The sequence below is a fragment of the Hippopotamus amphibius genome, chromosome 15 (assembly GCF_030028045.1).
Source record: "Hippopotamus amphibius kiboko isolate mHipAmp2 chromosome 15, mHipAmp2.hap2, whole genome shotgun sequence".
NCBI classification, from domain to species: Eukaryota; Metazoa; Chordata; class Mammalia; order Artiodactyla; family Hippopotamidae; genus Hippopotamus; species Hippopotamus amphibius.
Genome location: NC_080200.1, coordinates 57890102 through 57911446, shown reverse-complemented (window position 1 = coordinate 57911446; position 21345 = coordinate 57890102). Strand labels below are relative to the sequence as shown.

Below are 21345 nucleotides of genomic sequence, written 5' to 3'. Positions count from 1 at the left end.
CTTTTAAAGTTGGGTAACATGGTAACATCATTGTCAGCTCCATTCTCCCCTGCCCTGTCCGATCGGTGGCCGAGTCCATTTGATTCTAGGTAGCTTTTTGCTTTTCGCCCTCCCTCCCCGCCCCCAGCCATACTCTAGGCCACCCCCATCTCTCTGGTGGTGACCATAAGAGCCTCCGAATTGGCTTCCCTGCCTCTGCCCTCACCTCCCTCTAATTCGTTAGCCACACTGAAACCAAAGTTATCTTTCAAATATGCAAATCCAAGCACGCCACACCCCTACTAAGAGCCCTTCAGAATTCCCCACTGCCCTAATGATCAAGGCCAAACGCCTTACCCTGACTGACTGGGACTTCCTCGTTCGGGTTCTGCTCACCCTCGCCCGCCCTCCCGCCCCATCCTGGTCTCGTTCTGTGTCCCACTCATACGAAGCATTTGCCATCTTCCACCTGGCACTCTCTTGCTTTCCAGAATAGGGGACATGCCACTCTATTTTATTTTATATTTTTTTACATCTTTATTGGCTTATAATTGCTTTACAATGTTGTGTTAGTTTCTGCTGTACAATAAAGTGAATCGGCTATATGTATACATATATCCCCTCCCTCTTGAGCCTCCCTCCCGCCCTCCCCATCCCACTGCTCTAGGTGGTCACAAAGCCAATCTCCGTAGATCTCAGGTCTCAGCTGCAACCAAAGCTTCCCTGACCCTTAGGATGGGTTACAGTATCCTGGGGTAAATACCTTATTCTTCCCCCTTCTCAGACCTGATAACATACTTTGGTAGGTGCCTGCCTGTCTGCTCGCCCTTCTAGATTAATCGCTGCACAGGCAAGGGCTGAGTCAGTCCTTTTTCCTATTCTGTCTTTAGTGACTAGCACTGGACCTGCCACACGGCAGGTGTTCAAGAAACGTCTGTGGAATGAACACATTCATGAAGACACTCTTGCCTCCTGTGTTCCATATTCTCCATTATTGGTGCAAATATTCTCCATTTAATGGTAAAAACACCCCAAAACAGTATAGTGAGCACCTGAGAAAGAGGGTTACAACTTCCAGCTCATCAAGCAGCCCCCGTACTTTGTTTTAAACACCTCGGTGTGTTACTGCCGTAATTGTCACCAAATTTGAAAAAGCCTTGGTCCCATTTGTATGTCTAGATTAGAGAAGCCGCCAATGGTTCATGTAGCCACCCTCCCCCAAATCTGTGTCAAACAGCAGCCTAGGATTAAGAGAAAATGAAATTTAACCTATCATTTTAAAAGGCACGTTACCTAAACCCCAGTAACTCAAACAGAACCAAAAAACAAGCAAACAAACAAACAAACCCAATGACACTACTGAGCTGATCCAGCCTTTAAAGTCTTCTCCCCAAAGTGGAAAACAAAAACAAAAACAAAAAACAGCAGAAGTATTGCTGACACACATGTTGTAAAACCCAAGTGTTTCCAGCATCTGTCCTCCGGCATGCTTCTGCTTGTCCCAAACCCAGCTGGCTCTGGTTTAACAAGTCCCCTTAACGTAAGTCACGGATTGAAAACAAAGCAAGAAAAGTCAGCTCTAGTCAAGGATGGGTGAAAATAAACAGGCATAGCAGCAGCATACCTGGCTCAAAGTCTTAGCAATACTGCGTTACATACGGGCAGCACGTCATACATTTCAAAGCTCTTTTGTGTCTAGTCTCTGTGTGTTCTGCACTTCCAAATGAAGGTACAGAAACCCTTCATACTCATTTAACAGCTGGGAAGGCTGAAGGCCTCCAAAGTCAAGTTCTTTGCTCAAGGTCACAGAGCCAGTAGGTGCAGGGACAGAGGAGATCAAGTCCCGGGGGCCTATCAGGAGTGGACATTCTTTCTCTCACGCTGTGGTCAGCATGCAGCACTGCTAGAAGCTAGAGAAGCCACAGGGACTCAGTGCATCTCTCAATAAGCATGAACTATGTCCCCTCTCTGTTCACTCTGCCCCTTTTCTCCAAGGTGGGCTCTAAATAGCAAGGAGACCAGGTTAAATTGAAGAAGCCACGGTCAGCGTGGTAGAAAAGAGAGACGAACACTTTCTCTTCTATTTCCCCTAAGTATCACTAGCTCCGCATTTCCCTAGAACAGTCAACTCCAAATATTCTCTTCTGAGACTCTAAGTGTGAGCCATCGGTCAGAGGAGCCTGGATCTTCTGTGGAGAGACTGAACGACCTGGCACAGCTGTTCAATCTGCTCATCTTTAAAGTGGGGAAGGGGATGCGCCCTCGGTACATGCCAGGAGCCTCAGGCAGGACTTGGTACCTTGCAAGTTCAGTTAATTTTTTCCTCCTCTCCCACGAGTTCACACAGGAAGTGTGGGGAAGCAATCTTCTTAAGCATCACTGAACGCATCAAAAAAAGCACTTTTCTCTGCCTTGAAACCTGCAGAGACAGGTATCTTCCCAGATGTATGTGAGTGAAACCCACTCACTCCTTTTCCTCCCTGTGCCTCTGCCTAATCCCAAGTGCAGTATGCATTTGGTCCAAAATGTGCTTTTACTGAAAGGAAAGAAAGTCCTGAATGAGTTTAAAAGTATTACATGATGAAAAACTGAACTGATCTCTCAGCATTTAAATGCTTCTAATGAAAGAGATCATTGGAAGGAGTTCAGTACCATGTGGCTTTGAGAGAACTAGAACGCAGGTTCCGGGGGCAGAACTCACTGGACAGTAAAACAGCATCAAGGTTGGGATGCTGGGGGCCGGGGCCGGGGCCACATCCAACAGGGGCCTGCAGGGGAAACTGGGAAGACATTCTACAGCTGTGTGGTGTCGGAAGCCTTGAAAAGTGCACATGTGCACAAGTATTTCTCGTGTGAATCCAAAGAAATAATCAGAAACAAAGAACTGTGAATGAAAATGTTTCAGAGCACTATTTGAAATAGAATGAAACAGAAATAACTGACCATCTAGCCACAGAGGATTAGTTAAGTAAACTATGGTGTATCCTTGTGAAAGAATGCCATTAATTGTTACATTTTGAAATAAATACTTAAAAAATCAAGGGAAACTGCCTGTGATATAGAGTGGAAAGATGTAACAATTTTGTTTTAAAATGCTTGGGTAGAAAAGAGATGAGAAGGGCATGCACTAAAACAATAAATAGCATTATCTCTAGATGGTGGGCCTAGAGATAATGCTATATATTCTCATTTTCTTCTTGATGCTTTTATTTATTTTCCTTCTTTATACAATGACTATAACTAGAATAAAATTATTAAAAATTTTTCAAAAGAAAGATCTTCAAAAGCCATTGGCTTTCTGAGTAGCTTATGAAGTTAATGAAAAATTTTTAAATGTTGATAAAGTATACATAACCTAAAATTTACCATTTTAACCATTTAAAGTGTACAATTCAGTGGAATTAAGTACATTCACCCTGTTGTTCAGCCATCACCACCATCCGTCTTCAGAACTTTGTCATCCCAAACTGAAACTCTATACCCATTAAACAATAACTCCCATTCCTCCCTCCCTTAATCCCTGGTAACTGCTATTCCACTTTCTGTCTCTACGACTTAGACTATTTGAGGTACCGCATATAAGTGGAAGCGTACTTCCACATACACAAAGGCATGTCCTTCTGTGTCTGGCTTAGTTCACTTATCATAATGTCCTTAAGGTTCATCTATGTTGTAGCATACATCATAATTTCATTCCTTTTTTTTTTTTTAATTTATTTTATTTATTTATTTATTGGCTGCGTTGGGTCTTCATTGCTGGCACACGGGCTTTCTCTAGTTGCTGCGAGCGGGGGCTACTCTTCATTGTGGTGCGCTGGCTCCTCATTGTAGTGGCTTCTCTTGTTGTGGAGCACAGGCTCTAGGTGCAAGGGCTTCAACAGTTGCAGCACATGGGCTCAACAGTTGTGGCTCACGGGCTCTAGAGCACCGGCTCAATAGTTGTTGTGCACGGGCTTAGTTGCTCCGTGGCATGTGGAATCTTCCCAGAGCAGGGCTCGAACCCATGTCCCCTGCATTGGCAGGCGGATTCTTAACCACTGCGCCACCTAGGAAGTCCTCATTCCTTTTTTAAGGCTGAATAAATAGTCCATTGTATGAATGTACCACATTTTGTTTTATGATGCTAGCTTTCTGAGCAGACTTTAAGCATGTTTGAAAATCAAAATGATCAGCAGTTCATACAACGGAAGGATGTATATTCATTGAATTAAAAACACCAAATAGCACAAAATAAGGGGAAAAGTTATTTTACACAGAAAGTCAAGTGTTCCACCTGCCTTAAATTCACTAAAATCGCAACACTGAGGCATATTTTGCAACAGGAGAGAGTAACAGTGCGACACACTGTAATGAGTGTCCTCAAACTCAGTGATCTGGGACCAAACGCATGCATGTCGCTTTATCTGAGAAATTAAAAAGGCCACTGCAGGACTTCCCTGGTGGCGTAGTGGTTGAGAATCCCCCTGCCAATGCAGAGGACACGGGTTCAATCCCTAATCAGGGAAGATCCCACATGTCCCGGGGCAACGAGGCCCGTGCGCCACAATTACTGAGCCTGCGCTCTGGAGCCCGAGAGCCACAACTACTAAAGGCTGAGCGCTAGAGCCCATGCTCTGCAACGAAGCGTAGCCCTCACTCACCACAATTAGAGAAAGCCTGCACGCAGCAACGAAGACTCAACACAGCCAAAAATAATAAAAAAATAAAATAAGCAGATATTCCTTAAAAAAAAAAAAATGAACAGTTCATTTAAAAAAAAAAAAAAAAGGCCTCTGCAGTACTCAGAACAGCGGCCGCTTCTGGGGGAGGGGCACCGGAAACCTTCTGGGCTGATGGAAACGCCCCACATCTTGCCTGGGGTGTGGGTTATATGGGGGTGTGCATTTGTCACTTGTCAAAACCCATGGACCTGATCTTGTAAGATCTGTGCATCCCACTGTATGTAAACGATACTTTGATTTTTAAAAAGGAAAGAAAAACAGGTTCACCAGCCTCCTCTCCTGACAGAAGACATATTAAGCCTAAAAGAAATTACACAAGAATTTCAGAAAAACAAAAGTGGTTGTGCAGCTCAGCCTCTGATGCTTGCTGCCACTGACTGCAGGGCCCTTCAGTGGATCTTCAGAACTCAGTCCGAGCTCCTTTCTCCTCGCTGCTGAAACACGGGCTCATCCCGGGAAGCCTGGTAAACACTTGGACTAACTACCAGCAATGCCAGGGAACCTGCCCAGGTTTGGTAAGCAGCCCAGTAGGTGTGAGGCACAGGTGATGTTGACACGTAAAGGTGTGAGGTTTCGTGTGGGAGGAGGGGAGGTACGCCCTGACCTCACGTGGGGCTCCAGGTGATGCCACGCTGCATCGGAACAGGGAGGGGGTGAGAACCCTAACCCACCCCCCAAAAAAAACCAGCTCTCGGGAGAGGTCGAGGGAAGCACCGTTGAATGTGAGGCTGGAGCAGAGAAGAGACCCTTGAGTCCCTATTTCAGATCCGGCTAGAGGCAAAGGGTCTTTCCAGCTGCTCCTGCGTTGCACTTGGCTAGGATCGTGAAGAGGTAAAATTACTTCCCTCTTATGAAGCGTGGTTATTTGCTGCTCTCCTCCACACTGCCTGTCTTTATAAAATGTCAAGTTTAGGTCACACATCGTGGGAGGCCACCGTGTCCCAGCCACGGTGAATTTCCTGCCAAACCATTTAAAGCACGCAGACAAGTTTTTCTTCTTTTTTGTAATCTGCTATTTTAGATTCTCCACACTATCATTCCCCTGTATTAAAATGCATGACCCAGCAGCCAACCGATCTCGGGTTGTTTACAGAGGAGCGGTACCCACTCATGTTTAAGAGCATACATACTTCTTATCATCCTAAAGATAGATTTGAAAACACAAAGCAGCCACACCTAAGCCAATTGGCAAATGAAAAAATGACAGTCTGGGACTCAAAAACTTCCCTAGACTTCAAGGTATATATCTAAAAAAAAAAAGAAAAGAAAAGAAAAGAAAAAGAGCAGGGATTCTGACAAGCTTATTGATGTGGACTCATTATTATTTAGTTAAGAAACAATCCGGAGTGACTGGCTCTCACCACGTAAATGCTCACTCTGGACCACAACCCTGAAAGCTTCCCGACCCAAACTAATTCTTTCTGTGTCTCTCACAAAATAAGCTACCTTTACTTCTCCCATCCTGGGAAGATTACGGCCACAAAGCCAACTCCTGCCCCTTCTCACTCTTGGTTCAGCTTTTTCCCTAGACAGTCTCATTAATCTGCTGGTAAACATTCTGCTTTTCAGCCATTCAATTCCGAAATGTCCTAAGGAGCCTCAGCCTAACCTTTCCAGTTGCCCTTGAAAGTTCTTATCCAGGGAGTCCCACTTTGGCTTTCAACTTGCTCCCAGCCTGGAGTCACAGGTCCCCATGGCCAGCAAGTCTCCATCCAGGTGGGATGATTCTGGACAAGGCACAGGAAGTGTGCTGCAAATGTGGGCTTGGAGGTGTAGGGAGTGCCTCTTGCCTCCTTATGCTGGAGAAGGAGCCGTACACACAGCCCTTCCCCCTGCCCTGAGCCTGGGGACAGAGATGCAGACCTATGTGACTAAGAGGACTGCCCATTCATACTGACAAACCCTTCTACAGAAAGGCAACTCTGTAACAGCACTGGCTGTCAGACTCACGGAAAGCCCTGCCAATCCTGTGATATCAAAACCCCATAAAAAATGTAGACGCTGGCTAGGACCTGTGAGCTAAGACCAAAATGTACTCCCCTCACTAGAAACAAAGCTGGTCCATCTGTCGCTTGGGACCACGTGGCATTTCCTGGACCAGATGCACAGGCTGCTTTCTGATAACTTGTTATCTAGAGGAATAAATACCACCTTTGCCCTGACAAATAACTAAGTTATTTCCCTTCCCAAGATGGACTTGGAAAACATTTTTGGTACAGATAAGCAACCACACAGAACCAGAAAGCTGTGATGCAGAAGTCTCCAGCTGACCGAGATAACTGCAGTCTTGGTCTAAAAATTTTAAGCTCATTTGTCCTCAGTGTCGTGAGTGGTACTTGGTTGTTGGCATAGAAGCTGAATGATCCCCAAACCATGGAAATAGCACAAATAAAACATAACAGAAACAAAACTTGGTGTCTATATGGCTTGATATGAAGTCTAATTTCCCTGCTCTCTGACTGTATTCTCATCGTTGCAGAGGGGTGCTATCCACTCTGGGGACAGGAGCATTTAGAGAGAACAGGGCAGGGGGTACAATCTCCAGATGAGAACTACCTCTACATGGCTCACCATTCATCGTCATGACCGCAGACGTGATCACTGAGTTACTGCAAGTACCGAGCGCCTCACCATGGGGTATCATAAACTGCAGTGTGCAATGAGGCATCTCACTCTGTGATTCTCTGACTGCAAAAGTGTTTCATGTAGGTTTTCTCGGTGGGGACCAGGGGCTGTGTCCAATCCAGCAACACTTCCCTTATGCAAAGGTTACTTACCTGACATTGACTCTAGAATCTCTCTAGAACAGAAACAAAAGTAGGGTATGGCAGGAGAACTAGCATCACAAAGTATATATGCTTTTTTCCCAAGGGCAGGCCTCCAAAATTATATATTCTTCACTTTTTTCATGGACTTCTAGTGGATTTTAGTTTCTGGGGCCCAGAGCAGATCCAAAAAAGAAAATTAAAAAGCAAGTATTCAACATGTATTCGCCTTTTTTATTAATTATTATTTTATTATTTTTATTTTTGTCAATCAGTGCCAAACTCTTGTTAAGTATTTTGTGTATCACCTGTCAGTGGTTATCCTGTCAACTGATGGCCCAGTACAACATTCACAAGCCACCATAAAATGTTCATTGCGTTTTGCATATAGTATTTATTTAATACAGTAGAGAAATGTGCAATATAGATTTCCAATATAGATTTCTCATACTACAAAAAGAAAAAGAAAACCAGTGATTTGCATTTTAAAGGGTAAGCTTCAGTTATCAAGAAAATGCACTCACAGAGGTAGCTCTTATCCAGATAATTCTGCACGAAAACAGAGTTTTCTGTATTTCTGGCATGGCCACATCAACTAATAAAGTCACAGATGTTAAAAAACACCAGATTGATTTTTTAAAATGCAGATATGACCCAAGCCAGTCTGGTACAAGTTTAACGAGGTATATTTATTTTGACTCACATAGGACATTAAAAGAATGACTTTCCACCTGTGATCTCTTGCCCTCCCACCCTAACATAGCCTGCCCTGTTGCCCCAGATCAGACAAGGGAAAGCAAAAAGACATGGAAACCAATTACTGGTGAGATGGTACCATAAACGATAATGCTTGGTACACTTTTAAAACTGCTTTTAAAGAATCTGATGTGTAACTAGAAAGAGATTTAGATATTGTCTTCATGTAAGAAGTATTTGATTATCTTTTGAAGGAGATGCTTGGGAAGAAGTATTCTGACAAAGTAGTAGTTAAGTTGGTCATCAAACCACGTCAATAAATAAATGAGTAAAGAAACAAACCACAGGATTATACCTTTGTGGCTCTAGAAATAATCTATTTACCTAAGTGCAGTGAAAGAGGTACTTAAAACATAGATGCACATCTAAAGAAAGCTGGGAAACACAGTGGAGACGTGAGTATCACTTGGACTAAGGAGGTCACAATGTCCTTGACTAAATACGGACTGCCAGTGACCTCATTTTCTATGTATGAATGAGAAACTGAAATAGGCACTGAATTATGCCAGGCAGAAAGCCCAAGGCAATCAGAGAAAACACATTATCTACTTATTACACAAAGATGCTCACTGAAACTTTATGTTGAAAAAAACAAACAAAAAACCTCAGCATTTAAACAATAGGGCAATATACAGCAAAGGAAATTACTGTATACTCATATAATCACATATTATGCTGCTATTTAAAATCACAGTTAAATACTTATAAGTGATATGGGAAAAATGCCTCTGTGTTCTGTGAAATATATATATACACACACATATATATACATACATACACATATATATCCTCAACTATGTAAAAAAAAATTGGCAGGAGATACCCAAAACGTTAAAGGGGTTTTTCTTCAGAGTGGAATTAGAGGTATTTTTACTTTTTTCCCCCCATTTTTAAATATGTAACCAAACTTTCAATGGCATGTGTTACTTTATTAATTAGAAAAAGATAAATGGTGTTTTGAGATTTAGTCCATTAACACAGAATAGATTGGAGGAGAAAAAACTCTCTCACTGACAGTCACTTAGAAACTTAACCTGGGATTTACTTTTCTGTCTGTAAGTACTTTGGAAAGTGGAACATATGATGGACACTTCTGTTATTACTTAGGGCAAGCTCTGCCTGGGGAGGTCTCTTCCATCACTTAGTGACCTTAGATGAAGAGTCCCAGCCCAGCAGTGGCCAGTGCCATGCACAACATTCACTTAAAAAAAAAAATTCCTGTACTTCCTGGAGACCCTTCTTTAAAGGGGGGTGGGGGGGTGCATTTCTCTACTTGGTAGACAAGGAGAACATTTACTAAGCTATTTTTCCTGGGCTTCTCTCTCTCTCTTTTCCATTTCCTGATGTTAGTAATTTGAAACCCTCTTTTATCGTGGAAGCCTAACTCTAGGTTTCTTAAGTGAGAAAGGAGGGGTGGGGAAACACGAAACATTCCTATTATACGTCTTACTCTAGTAATTAACAACCCATATGCAAAATGCTTCCTTCACAGATAAATCCCTTGGGTCTTTGATTTATCATATTGGACCCAACCAAATTCAGTGATTCACTCAGGGTTATCTGAAATAGCTCAAGTAATCAACGTGAGTGTCAAAAGTAGACTGCCTGGCACTGAGCAGAACACACTTCTTAAGTAAGAACTTCAACTTTTTCTCTTTCAAGTCTTCATAGCAAAGCTGTCCTTAATATTTTAAGTGTTATTAGGTACCTTAAAAAAAAAAATCACTGACTTATTCTACATAATTAGGGGGAATTTTAAGGAATTCAGGGACTTTGTACCAAATTTAATTTTAAACAGAAATCACAGTCATCTGAATATGGTGAGATGAAATGGATACTTGCAGACATTTCTGAAGAAATACACTGTATTTCTTCAATGTATGTTCACATCTTCCACCTTTCCTTAGCCATCTGTATTGCTCTAGTGATAAAGACTAAGTGATGTCCGAACAATTTTGCGAACTATCCCTTGTTTCTTATCTTTTTTTTCCTTTCTTTTCACTAAAGGCTATGGCAACCTTGCCAAAGTAAGATACAGCATTGATTTAATCAAGTATCTGGATAATTTGACCCTTCTTCACATGACCCTCTTGGTCATAATCTGCCTTTCCTGAGGGGCCTCCTTATGATTGTCTTACATCTGTTGAGTCTTTAAAATTCAAACTGTGAGCTAAGATCACATTTAAACGAAGGCTGGGACTCAGAAAAGCCAGTACTTACTTCTAAATGTCTAAGAACTCCTGGGGTGGCTCTCAGTGCCTAGGCAGAGAGCAGAATGGCAATGGGCCAGGAGGTCATGGTTGGAACTCCAGCTCTACCCTGCACTGCCTGTGTGAACTTGAACAAGTGCCTTAACACGCCTAGGCCTCTTATTCTTTCCTCATATGTAATACGCACTGAGATGTTACAAGCACATACCAAGTGCTCGATGAATGGAAGCAATGAATACTTTTGCTTCTCAATGTGTAAAAATAGAAATAAAATGATAATTCCACATATACTGCAATTATCATACAGTGTTCTACACACCCAAAGGGTTCTACAAACATTATTTTGGGTTCTGCGATAAGGGAGTATTCTCATTTTTTCTCTGGTGCCTATGTTTAATATTAAAAAGCAGGTCATTCTAATTTGATACAGCTTTTTTTTTTTCAGTGTAGAATTCAACATGTGCCCCTACCCCCAAATTACTGCCACCACCAAACCTGAAAAATGTGATAACAGATTCTGTTAGAGTAAATACTCCATAAGATTCGCGTTTCTTCCCTGACTAACCTGTAACATTACAGGGAAAGCTACACATACCAGATAATGGCCCTGGAAAATATCTGAAGGCCCTGGATGGGCTGTCACAGGCTTTTTCACAGCACCCCCACCCAACAGTAACAGCTCTGAGATAATGTGTAATTCCTTCACACAGTCACATGTGCTGCTTATTCATGTTTTAGTGGAATCTTGCATATAGCAGGATTTTCATTTTAAAAGTTCTGTCCACGTTTTCAACAGAAGCCACAAACTGAGATATTTATTATTAAAAAAACCACCTCATCTAAGAAACATTTACAAGTTAGGGACTTAAAAGCTAATGAGTTATTGGATTTTTTAATTTTGGGTTTCATCATCTTGAAAATGTGTGAACCAGGGACTGTTTTGACCTTCGGACTCCCCTGTCACCTGCCTACTTTAGAATTAGTAGATTACTGAAATGTGAATCATTGTTCACTCGTAGCAAGGTGTGATATACCTGCCCACTCTGAAAGAAGAATGGTAGAAACCTGCATGTGTCCATCTGTCTACAGAACTTGACGAGACTCCTTGTCAAGAGCTGCATACTTTCAGAAGTCTAACATAGACCCATATTTGCATATAATAGGTTCATTTTTCGTCCTCTTTATTGTGCCTCAAAGCAGTTGGGGTAAAATGTTCTTTTATTCATGAGCCACCTATGACCAGGTCACTCTTTAGCTCACATTGCAATTCCTTCCCTCCAATTTAACAGTAAGAAAAAGTAAGTTCTGTTCCTTGCACCCTGCCCCATTTTGCAAAATTATCTGATGCCGGAAGGCAAAGCAAGGTTTTGGAAACATATCAGTTTCTTCCCTCCATCTCTCCACCCCTAACTCTGATAAAATATCTCCACCACCAGGCAGCCTGGAGCCTCATAAACACACTGGTGCTTAAGGGATAAGTACCTCAAAGGACGCTTGTTGATAAAACTTGCTTCTGTGCAACAAGACAACTCTTCTAGCACTTTGCTTATGTCACCTACAACAAGGAGGTTAGCAACGTCTCAAGGATGAGTTTGAATTATTAGACCCACTAGGACAGATCACCTGTATGGTTGTCTTTTATGTCTAGCTTCCCTTTTGTGACCTTTCTTTACACTAAAATCAAATCCTTAGTTATATCACTTTGCATTAAAACAAGGCAAATGTGAGGCAATACTGCGGTATGTTTCTGGCCATTTCAGTATGGCAAAGAAAAGTCATTTCTTCCAGTTATCCCTATATAATACACACACACTCAGCTACAGCTCAGGGAGAAGCGATCAGGTAAGCAGCCTGGGCTTTCTGACAACCTTTGGGGGCAGCTCGAAGAAGATAAGCCTTAGAAGAGTAAAAGCTTGAGGTGAATGCACAGCACTTGACTCATCTAAAATGTGCAATGGAATACACTCAGGCCTAAAAACCTTTCCAAAGAGTAGAGGAGATACTCAAATTCACCAGCTAATTATGCAAGAAGGAAGGTTGGGGTGGGAGGGTGGAAGGTGGAGCTGCGGAGGAGCCCTTGGGGAACCCTGGGGAGGCGGTGCTGGCAGAGCAAAGTGGCAACAGAAAAGATATAATATTTCGTCAAAGGAAATAAGTTGGCTTACTAGGTAGACAAAGGTCTCTAGAGGCTATGCGACATTGTGAACACTTGTCAACAATAAAATTCCAAATAAAAAGCAGCTTACAAGGTGGGCTAAAGTATTCAGGAGCTAAACAGTTGCAATCAATCGAAAGTTCTGAGCACAGAGAGAAATGCAAGCAGATACTCATCAAAAGGAGTCAGAGGAACTGCCTTCTGAAAAAAAAATTTTTTTAACTGAAGGTGCATCAAAATAGGTGCTTTTTCTATGTAAACATCCTTTGAGGTCTCGACTTAAAGGAAAAGAAATAGGGTCAGGAGCTGCTCAATCACAGCGAGGACCAGGTTCCGACACCTGCCCATCAAGGTGACAGGCTGCTGCCCTCTTGCCCCAATCCTCTTCCCGGCCTTAAAAATGCAACTGCATCCCTCAGAAGGCCTGTGAAAGCGGTCCCCACCGGAAAAGTGCGGAGTACCAATGCCCCGCTGCTGGAGAGTCTGCAGCGCTCGATTTGTAATGACGCCACATGGAGAGAAATGGGGGAAAGCATGAAAAAGAAACAAGCATGAGAAGACAACAAACAAAAACGTGCTCTCCTTCTTTAGTGGTGCAAGACGGAAAGAAAAAAAAGAAACCCCAAACTAGAGATGGCCAATGGTCGGCTTATCAGTACACATTTGGGACACCTCTAATCCACACATGAGCTTTAAAAAAAAAAAAAAAAAAAAAAGAACCTGGGAAATCAACTTGGACACACTCTAATACAAAATTCTCTCCATCATCACCATCACCACAAACTTGGGATAAATAAAACCCCAGCAACTCAAGCTATCAGAAACTACATTTTACTTACAAACCAGAGGTTTACATAATCACAAATTACATAATACTCCTTCTATGCACTAAAAACCCTTCTATAGGGGAAGCTCCAAACCCTCCAGTCTTTTAATGTTTTCCAGGGAGAGCTGGAAAAGTGTGCTGAATAATTGGGGGGAGGGAGGATGGAATGCTGGAAAGTCATCTTTGACAAGCTGTCAACCCAACCAAACGTTCCGGGATAAAAAGAGACTCGGAGCAGGTGACTCTCCTCTGTCCCCATCCCCTGCCGCCCGGGCGTCTAAGGCCAAGGCAGAGGCAGCGGGGCGCAGGGTGCGGGGCGCGGGGCGGCGCTACCCGGGCCGGGCATGGGGCGCGGCCGGGGCTTACCTGCTCCCCGAAGTCGATGGCTATGTTGGTGATGCCCAGGGGCACCAGGAACCGGATCAGGGGCCAGTAGTGCGTGAGCGCCGGGAATTTCACCATAGTCCCCGCCGTGGGCTGACCCCACACACATCTGCCGCCGCGAGGGGAATGTGCCGGGAGGCAGGCGCGGGCCGGGCGGGGGCGCGGGCGGACGGAGGCCGGGTCCTGCGGGGCCTCGGGGCGGCGGCGGCGGCTCCTCCTCGCGGCTGCGGCGCCCTCTCCAAGCGCGGCTGCTCTAGCAGGAGATCCGCAAGCTCAAGTCCATCCCTGCTGCCCTCCCACACAACAAAGATCTGCCGGGAAAAAAAAGAGGAGGGACGGCGGCGGCGGCGGCGGCGGCAGAAGGTTCTGCTGACAGCGGCTCCATTATAAGCGCTCTGGGGCCCGGAAATAAATAGCCGCGCGCACGAGGCTCCGCCGCCGCCGCCGCCGCCGCCGCCGCGGTACGGAGGAAACCAGGGGCGGGCGCGGAGGCGCGGAGGCGCGGGCACCGCCGGCGGCCCCCGGGGGCGGGAGGGCGGGCGGGCTGGCGAAGGGGCCGGGCCGGGCCGGGCCGGGCCGGGGCGGGCGGCGCCCTCCTCGCCTCCGCCGCCCCCTGCGCTCGGCGCGGCCGCGTGGGGCGCTGCGCACGCACAGGCCGCGCGGCCCCGCCGGGTGGGACTCGCCGCGGGGCCGCTGCCGGCCTCGCGGCGGCGGCGCCGGGCTGCGGGGGGAGCCTGAGGGGCGGGCGCAGCCAGCGATCGGGAGGCGCCCGGGCCACCCGGGCTCCCTGGCCGGGTCCTGTCGCCCGAGCCCCGTGGGGCCCGGGCCTGGTGGGGGGGGGGGGGATCCCCGCGCTGTCCGGGGACGCGCCGGGGCGTGTGGGAGACTGGCAGCCGGGGCCGGCGACGTGAGCGCGGATGCGCGAGGAGGAGTCGGGGCGCAGCGGAGCCGGGAGAGGGCGGGTTTGGGAGGGCCCCCTGCCCCTCTGGCGGGCGCCGCGCCGGCCCCATCCCATGGTGGCCGCCTCGGGGCGGGCGGGGACGTGGGGAGGAGGCCGCTTCCGGCGGGGACCTGCTGGGGGCCCACCTGGGCAGCTGGGGGCCCGGGAGAGACGGAGGCGTCGGACGTGGGGGGGGTGGCGCGAGAGACCGAGACAAGGAGCATCTCTCTCAGGGTGTCCGGGGCGACGGTGACCCGCATCCCGAGGGTAAATGCACGGAGGGCCTCGGGGACCGTCCCCGCAGGCGCCCAGGCTGGGCCGGCGGGCCTTTGGGGCGCCCAGACCTGGGCTTCGCTAACTGTGAGCTGAGATTCCCTCAATGCTCCACTGGTGTAAACAACAACAAAACTCGAGAAGTCTGTCTCTTTTCAATATAGAAGGAGAAAGAAAGAAAAATTTCTTTTATACTTGCCCCAGTGATTTCAGGGTAAATAACAGCTGTGCTAAGTGTGTTACCTAAAACTTAAGAACAGCAGGGCAGGCAGCAGAGCCAGCATCCGCCTTTGCACCAGCGCGCTGTGACCAGAGGGTCGAGGCCCCGGCATGCAAAGCGCCTGAAGAAGGGAGAGAGTGCTGTGGAAATCATGGTACCTTAACGGAGGATAAAAGAGGGCCTCGCGTGCAGGTCTGGATTCACGGGTGTGTGACCTGTACGCTCGAAAAGGTCCCAGCACTTAGAAGGAGCTGTGCCCGGTTTAATGTTCTGCCTCTGAACATTCTTAATTTTTGAAGGCGGGGTCAGCAGGTGATGTAGCCTATCCCGCTCGTATTATTTTGCACTCCTCCCTCCCCCACTCCGCACACGCATCTTTTTTGAAGTTTACTGAGCATAATAAATTAATGATTAAAAGTAATAAAATAATCGTGCCCCCAGGAACAGAGCCTATGACCTCACATTTAGCAGTGTACAGCATGTGTTCTTAGTAAGCATGAGATCTCCACCTCCTGGGTTCAGGTATTTCACAATTATTTGAAAATATTAAATGTTTTCCATATTTTATGCGCTTTAAAAGACCTTTTAAAATTCCAAACAGAACAAGGCCTTGAGAAATAGGAAGCTAATTTACCTTGCCGCTCTGATGTAACCTCAAATGACACACCCTATAATTAAAATGAAATTCTGGTAATTATTTATTGGGTTAGATATGTCAAATAGTATTATTTAAGAGATTTCGTAGCAAAACAGGAAGTTCTTGTGTACAGGACTCTCCTCGATAGCAAGTTCCTGAAAGTTGTGTTTTAATATAGTTGGATCTTGTGTTAAATATACCAAGAGACACTATTATTTAAGAAATTCGCAGGGAGGGAGTTTCTTTCTAGAGCAAATATCAGCTTATGGTTTATCCATTCTGTCAACGAGCAATTTTACTTAAAGTAGTCTAATTACACTGACCTTTGTCTGGAATGTGGGATCGATTAGGTTCCCAGTGGGTCCTCAGCAAGTTGGGTTTGCTTTGGTTGGTCCCTGGACAAGGACCAGCCACATTGCTGCTGGTAACTGATACAAACACACACCTTTGGTCTTAAGAAGGAACGGTGAGAAAGTTCCAGTGAATCAGTGAGAGGTCATCATCCTTGTTTGAGTATTCTAAAGTGTGCTTTTTTAAAATAAGTGATTTAATAGTGTCATCTTTGGTTATGGCAAAGAGCACTTTTTACGTTTGAAAGGGCTTTGCATTTCATCACGCTATGGCAATGTGGAACTGAACGGAACAATTAATCACTGTTTTTTTCTGTCAATTCAAAATCTGATAAATTTCAAAGGGAGTTTTTGGCCTTTCTCTCTCTGTTGCCGTAATAACGGCTACTCTGTGCACCGAGGCCAAATAGAAACACGGCGACAGAGATTTTGGAGGAAGAGAGAGATGGCTTTATTTTTCTGCCAGGCGGAAGAGAAGACACAGCAGGCTCGTGCCTCAAGAACTGTGCCCTCCACTCCTCGGGAGTCGCGGAAGATTTTGTATGTGGGGCTCGCAGTCCGGGTAAATGATAAAGAGTCCAGGTGGTGAGGATCTTGCATTCTTTTCTTCTGCAAATTCATGGCCAAAGCTGGCATCAGGCAGTGCAGCAACCTGGTTTGGTGTCCCTGAAGTAATCGGCCCATGACCTTCTTTCTGAAATGAAGAGTGCTACAAAGGACTGGGGTGGGGGGTGGGGGTGCCAGGTGCAAGGTGTGATTCGTAGGGAGTCAGAGAGTAATCAGCTTTGTGAAGGGCAAGTCTAGCTACAAGTGTTCGTTGGTGGTAACAGCTAAAGAATAACCAAGATTGTTTAACTCTTTCAGGCCAGGTTATCTTTCTCCTCTAGCCTATTTGAAGTTCTCTTGGTTTTCCTTGCTCTCAAGAGGAAGGAGAACAATCACTTCCATTTGCATTGCAACAATTTCCCCGCTGTTAGTTTATTCCCTCCACATCAATGGAGAAACTCACTTCTATTTGTGTTTAACATCTCTCTCTCTCTCTGTCTCTCTCTCTCTCTTTTCCTCTTTTTAACTTAGCAGTTGTTTGAAAAGATAACTCCAGAATACAGGTGATGGTAATGAACAGGAAGTTTTCTAAGTTACCCAGAAGCCAAGAAGAGATCACAGTCATTTAAATTAGGCTCAGGGAGTGTTATCTTTCAGAGGGTACAGCGTTACTCTCAATGTACAAAGTTTTTAGTTTAGATTTGATTGCTTTCGGTCAAAGATAGTGACAAGAGCTACAGACTTGATACGCGAGAGGGTAAGAAAAATTATGTACCTATAGGAAAAAATGCTGGGAAAAAAATGCTCAACTGTTAACCGTGGCTAGTTAAAGCTGCATAGTCTTATCAGTGTTTTCTTTTACACTTTTCAGTATTTAGCACAATGGGCATATAGAAGTTTATGAGAAGAAAAAGAGTTTTAAAAAATATTTGCAGAATTTCCTCCGAAGTACAAGTTAGCATTGATTTCAGAGCATGGAAAAAATTACTCTTCCTAAAACAATTTCATAGATGGCCAGAAATATACTATGATTTTGATGCCGAAGATTATTAGTATTTTTTTAAATTTTAAACAATTTATTGTGATGAAGTATACATAACATAAAATTTGCCATTTTTGAGCAGTTTTTAAAATTGGAGTATAGTTGATTTACAATGTTGTGCTAATTTCTGCTGTATAGCAAGGTGACTCAGTTATACACATATATACATTCTTTTTTAATATTCTTTTCCATATGGTTTATCATAGGATATTCAATATAGTTCCCTATGCTGTACATTAGGACCTTATTGTTTATCCATTCTAAATGTAATAGTTTTCATCTGCCAACCTCAAACTCTTAGTCCATCTGTTTCCCTTCCCCCTTCCCCCTTCCCCCTTCCCCCGTGGCAACCACAAGTCTGTTCTTTATGTCTATGAGTCTGTTTCTGTTTTGTAGATAGATTCATTTGTGCCATATTTTAGATTCCACTTATAAGTGATATCATGTGGTATTTGTCTTTCTCTTCCTGACTTACTTCACTTAGTCTGATAATCTCTAGTTGCATCCATGTTGCTGTAGATGGCATCATTCCATTTTTTTGATGGCTGAGTAATAATCTATTGTATACATGTACCACATCTTCTTTATCCATTCATCTGTCGATGGACATTTGGGTTGTTTCTGTGTTTTGGCTGTTGCAAACATAGGGGTGCCTGTATCTTTTTGAATTATAGTTTTGTCCAGGTATGTTCCCAGGAGTGGGATTGCTGGATCATATGGTAATTCTATTTTTAGTTTTCTGAGGAACTTCCATACTGTTTTCCATAGTGGTTGTACCAACTTACATTCCCATCAACAGTGTAGGAGGGTTACCTTTTCTCTATACCCTCTCCAGCATTTGTTGTTTGTAGACTTTTTAATGATGGCCATTCTGACCAGTGTGAGGTGGTATCTCATTGTAGTTTTGATTTGCATTTAATAATTAGTGATGTTGAGCATTTTTTCATGTGTCTACTGGCCATCTGTATGTCTTCTTTGAAGAAATGTCTATTAAGGTCTTCTGCCTATTTTTCAATTGAGTTGCTTGCTTTTTTGTTGTTGCTGAGTTGTATAGCTGTTTGTATATTTTGGAAATTAATCACTTGTTGGTTGCATCATTTGTGAATATTTTCTCCCATTCTGTAGGCTGTCTTTTCTTTTTTATGGTCTCCTTTGCTGTGCAAAAGCTTGTAAATTTGATTAGATCCCATTTGTTTATTTTTGTTTTTATTTCTATTGCCTTGGGAGACTGACCTTAGAAAACATTGGTACACTTTATGTCAGAGGATGTTTTGCCTGTGCTGTCTTCTAAGAGCTTTATGTGTCATATCTTATGTTTAAGTCTTTAAGCCATTTTGAGTTTATTTTTGTGCATGGTGTGAGAGTGTGTTCTAACTTCTTTGATTTACATTTGATGCCTAAATTATTAACACTAAGTTTTGAAGATGTCAATGAGAAAAGAGAAACTCAAAGTTACATACATGTCTGATTTACTTTTTTTCTTCAGTCGATCATAAATGAATATGTTCAGGTTACCCTCAAGGAACTTCTGCTGCAGAGGACAGAATAAAAGGTCATGTTTAAGATCATCCAATTCTAGAACTCTACAACTCAGAGCTCCTTGATTTGAGGAGCCCAATGGCATCAAATTGGAAACATAGCAGTGGACTTGGTCTGGAATTAGTTGTCATAAAGATTTGTGTAGGATTGATTCTGTAGAATTATCTACACTGGTCACACAGAATTATCCTATATCATGTATTTAGTAAAATCAACTTATTTAACAGATAGTTTTGATGGAAGATTTAGTCCCAGATGTTGGTGTCCAGTTTTGAAATGATCAGTAAGCCCTCTAAAATGGAATAGACTAGATATAAATTCAAGCCTTGTGATCCTACCTCTGGGCCTAGGGCAATGTTACTACATGGCTCACTGTGAATTCAGTGACGGGGAGCTTCTGATTCTAGATTATTTAATTGTGTTCATATAAATATTGTCCTCTTTCATGAAGTCACGATTTCTGCCCGTATCCAAGCTTCCAGAGAGTAAAAAGAGAAGTTTCCTTCCCCAAAATGCAAGTTTTACTTTTGCCATCTTTGTGTCATTCCAGCCCAAAGCCTAATTATAATTTGCTTGGCCTAATCATCAAAGCCAATTTCATACTCTCAGCATATCCCAACAGTTGGAGGTAGGAGGTGAGTGGCATGTGTAAATTATCCTGAAATAGACCATTTGCTGTAGATAAACTAGAATTTGCTAGTTCAATTCTGTCAAGAGTTATAGTTCTCCAGACTTGTGGTTGCCAAGTGGAAGGGGTGGGGTGGGGGAGGGATGGATTGGGAGTTTGGGATCAGCAGATGCAAACTATTACCTACAGAATGGATAAACAACAAGATCCTACTGTATAGCACAGGGGACTGTAATCAATATGCTGTGAAAAACCACAATGGAAAAGAATGTGGAAAAGAATATATAGATATAACTGAGTCACTTTTCTGTACAGCAGAAATTAAACACAACATAGTAAATCAACTATACTTCAATAAAGTTTTTAAAAAAGTCATAGTTCTAACTTTTAATAATTTCTTAATAATATATATTTTTTAATTTGATTGCACCAGGTCTTAGTTGTGGCTCACGGGCACCTTAGTTGCAGCTGGCGGGCTCCTTAGTTGTGGTGCCTTAGTTGTGGCATGCGAACTCTTAGTTGTGGCATGTATGCGGCATCTACTTCCCCGACCATGGACTGAACCCGGGTCTCCTGCATTGGGAGCACAGAGTCTTAATGACTGTGCCACCAGGGAAGGTCCCTTTAATGATATTTTTAAAGGCACCACATAGATGCTTTAAAAGGTTGTGCTGTAAAGAAGAATGGAGAGGATATGGAGGGATCTGCAGAATATTTTGAAAAAAGCAAGGTGCCAAACCGTGAAATGGTATGCCAACTGGGGGGGATAAAAAGGGAGAGAAGTATGAATATGGCTGTGTGTGTCTGTGTGTACTTATTTATATTTGTGAAATGACACGCTGGAAGTATAAACAAAAATTATTTGGATATCTATGGGGGAAGATTATCTATGGCAAAGAAGAAAGAGACCAGCATGGAATAGGGATAGAAGAAGAATTTCCCCGAATGTACATTATTATCTAATTTTGGCTTTGGAAACATTTATGTTTTCCATGTTGAAACATAAAATTGAATCAAAAGACAACAATTATGGAGAGTGGATGTATAAATCCCATGCATGTTTTTTTCTTGTCTATTCTTTTATTCTGAGAAGAGGATTTGAGGCAGTTTTAATTAAGGTACAGGAACCTTATGCATTTTATAAATTTTGATTTTTCTGTAATTGGTAGGGAATAAAGCATTCAGGGAGCCCCTTGCCAGGTCAGTTATGTAACCTGATGGCATTGTGCATTGGTAACTATTAACTTACTCCCACATCTGAAAAGTGACCTAAGAAACAGAAGTATGTTTTGAGATGGGTTCTGCTCCTGCCACTCAAAACACCATCACCACCACCACCACCACCTGACTTTCAGGATTCTATAGGGATTCTTT

General features: G+C 43.8%; 1 protein-coding gene across 6 annotated transcripts in view; it reads right to left on the bottom strand.

Moving 5' to 3' along the window:
• ANKH (ANKH inorganic pyrophosphate transport regulator) overlaps window positions 1-14308 on the bottom strand; it is a 136688-nt gene extending 122380 nt beyond the window's left edge. For 2 of the 6 annotated variants that reach the window (XM_057708137.1, XM_057708136.1), the window contains exon 1: window positions 13779-14307. Coding sequence is in view for 4 of the 6 variants with exons in the window: in XM_057708136.1 (XP_057564119.1) it covers window positions 13779-13874 (96 nt within the window). In the remaining 2 variants the exon portion in view is untranslated. Of the gene's footprint in view, window positions 1-13778 lie in introns of all 6 variants that reach the window. The other 4 variants (XM_057708139.1, XM_057708140.1, XM_057708135.1 and 1 more) reach the window with 4 other exon arrangements.
• Between the last annotated feature and the right edge of the window lie 7037 nt (window positions 14309-21345).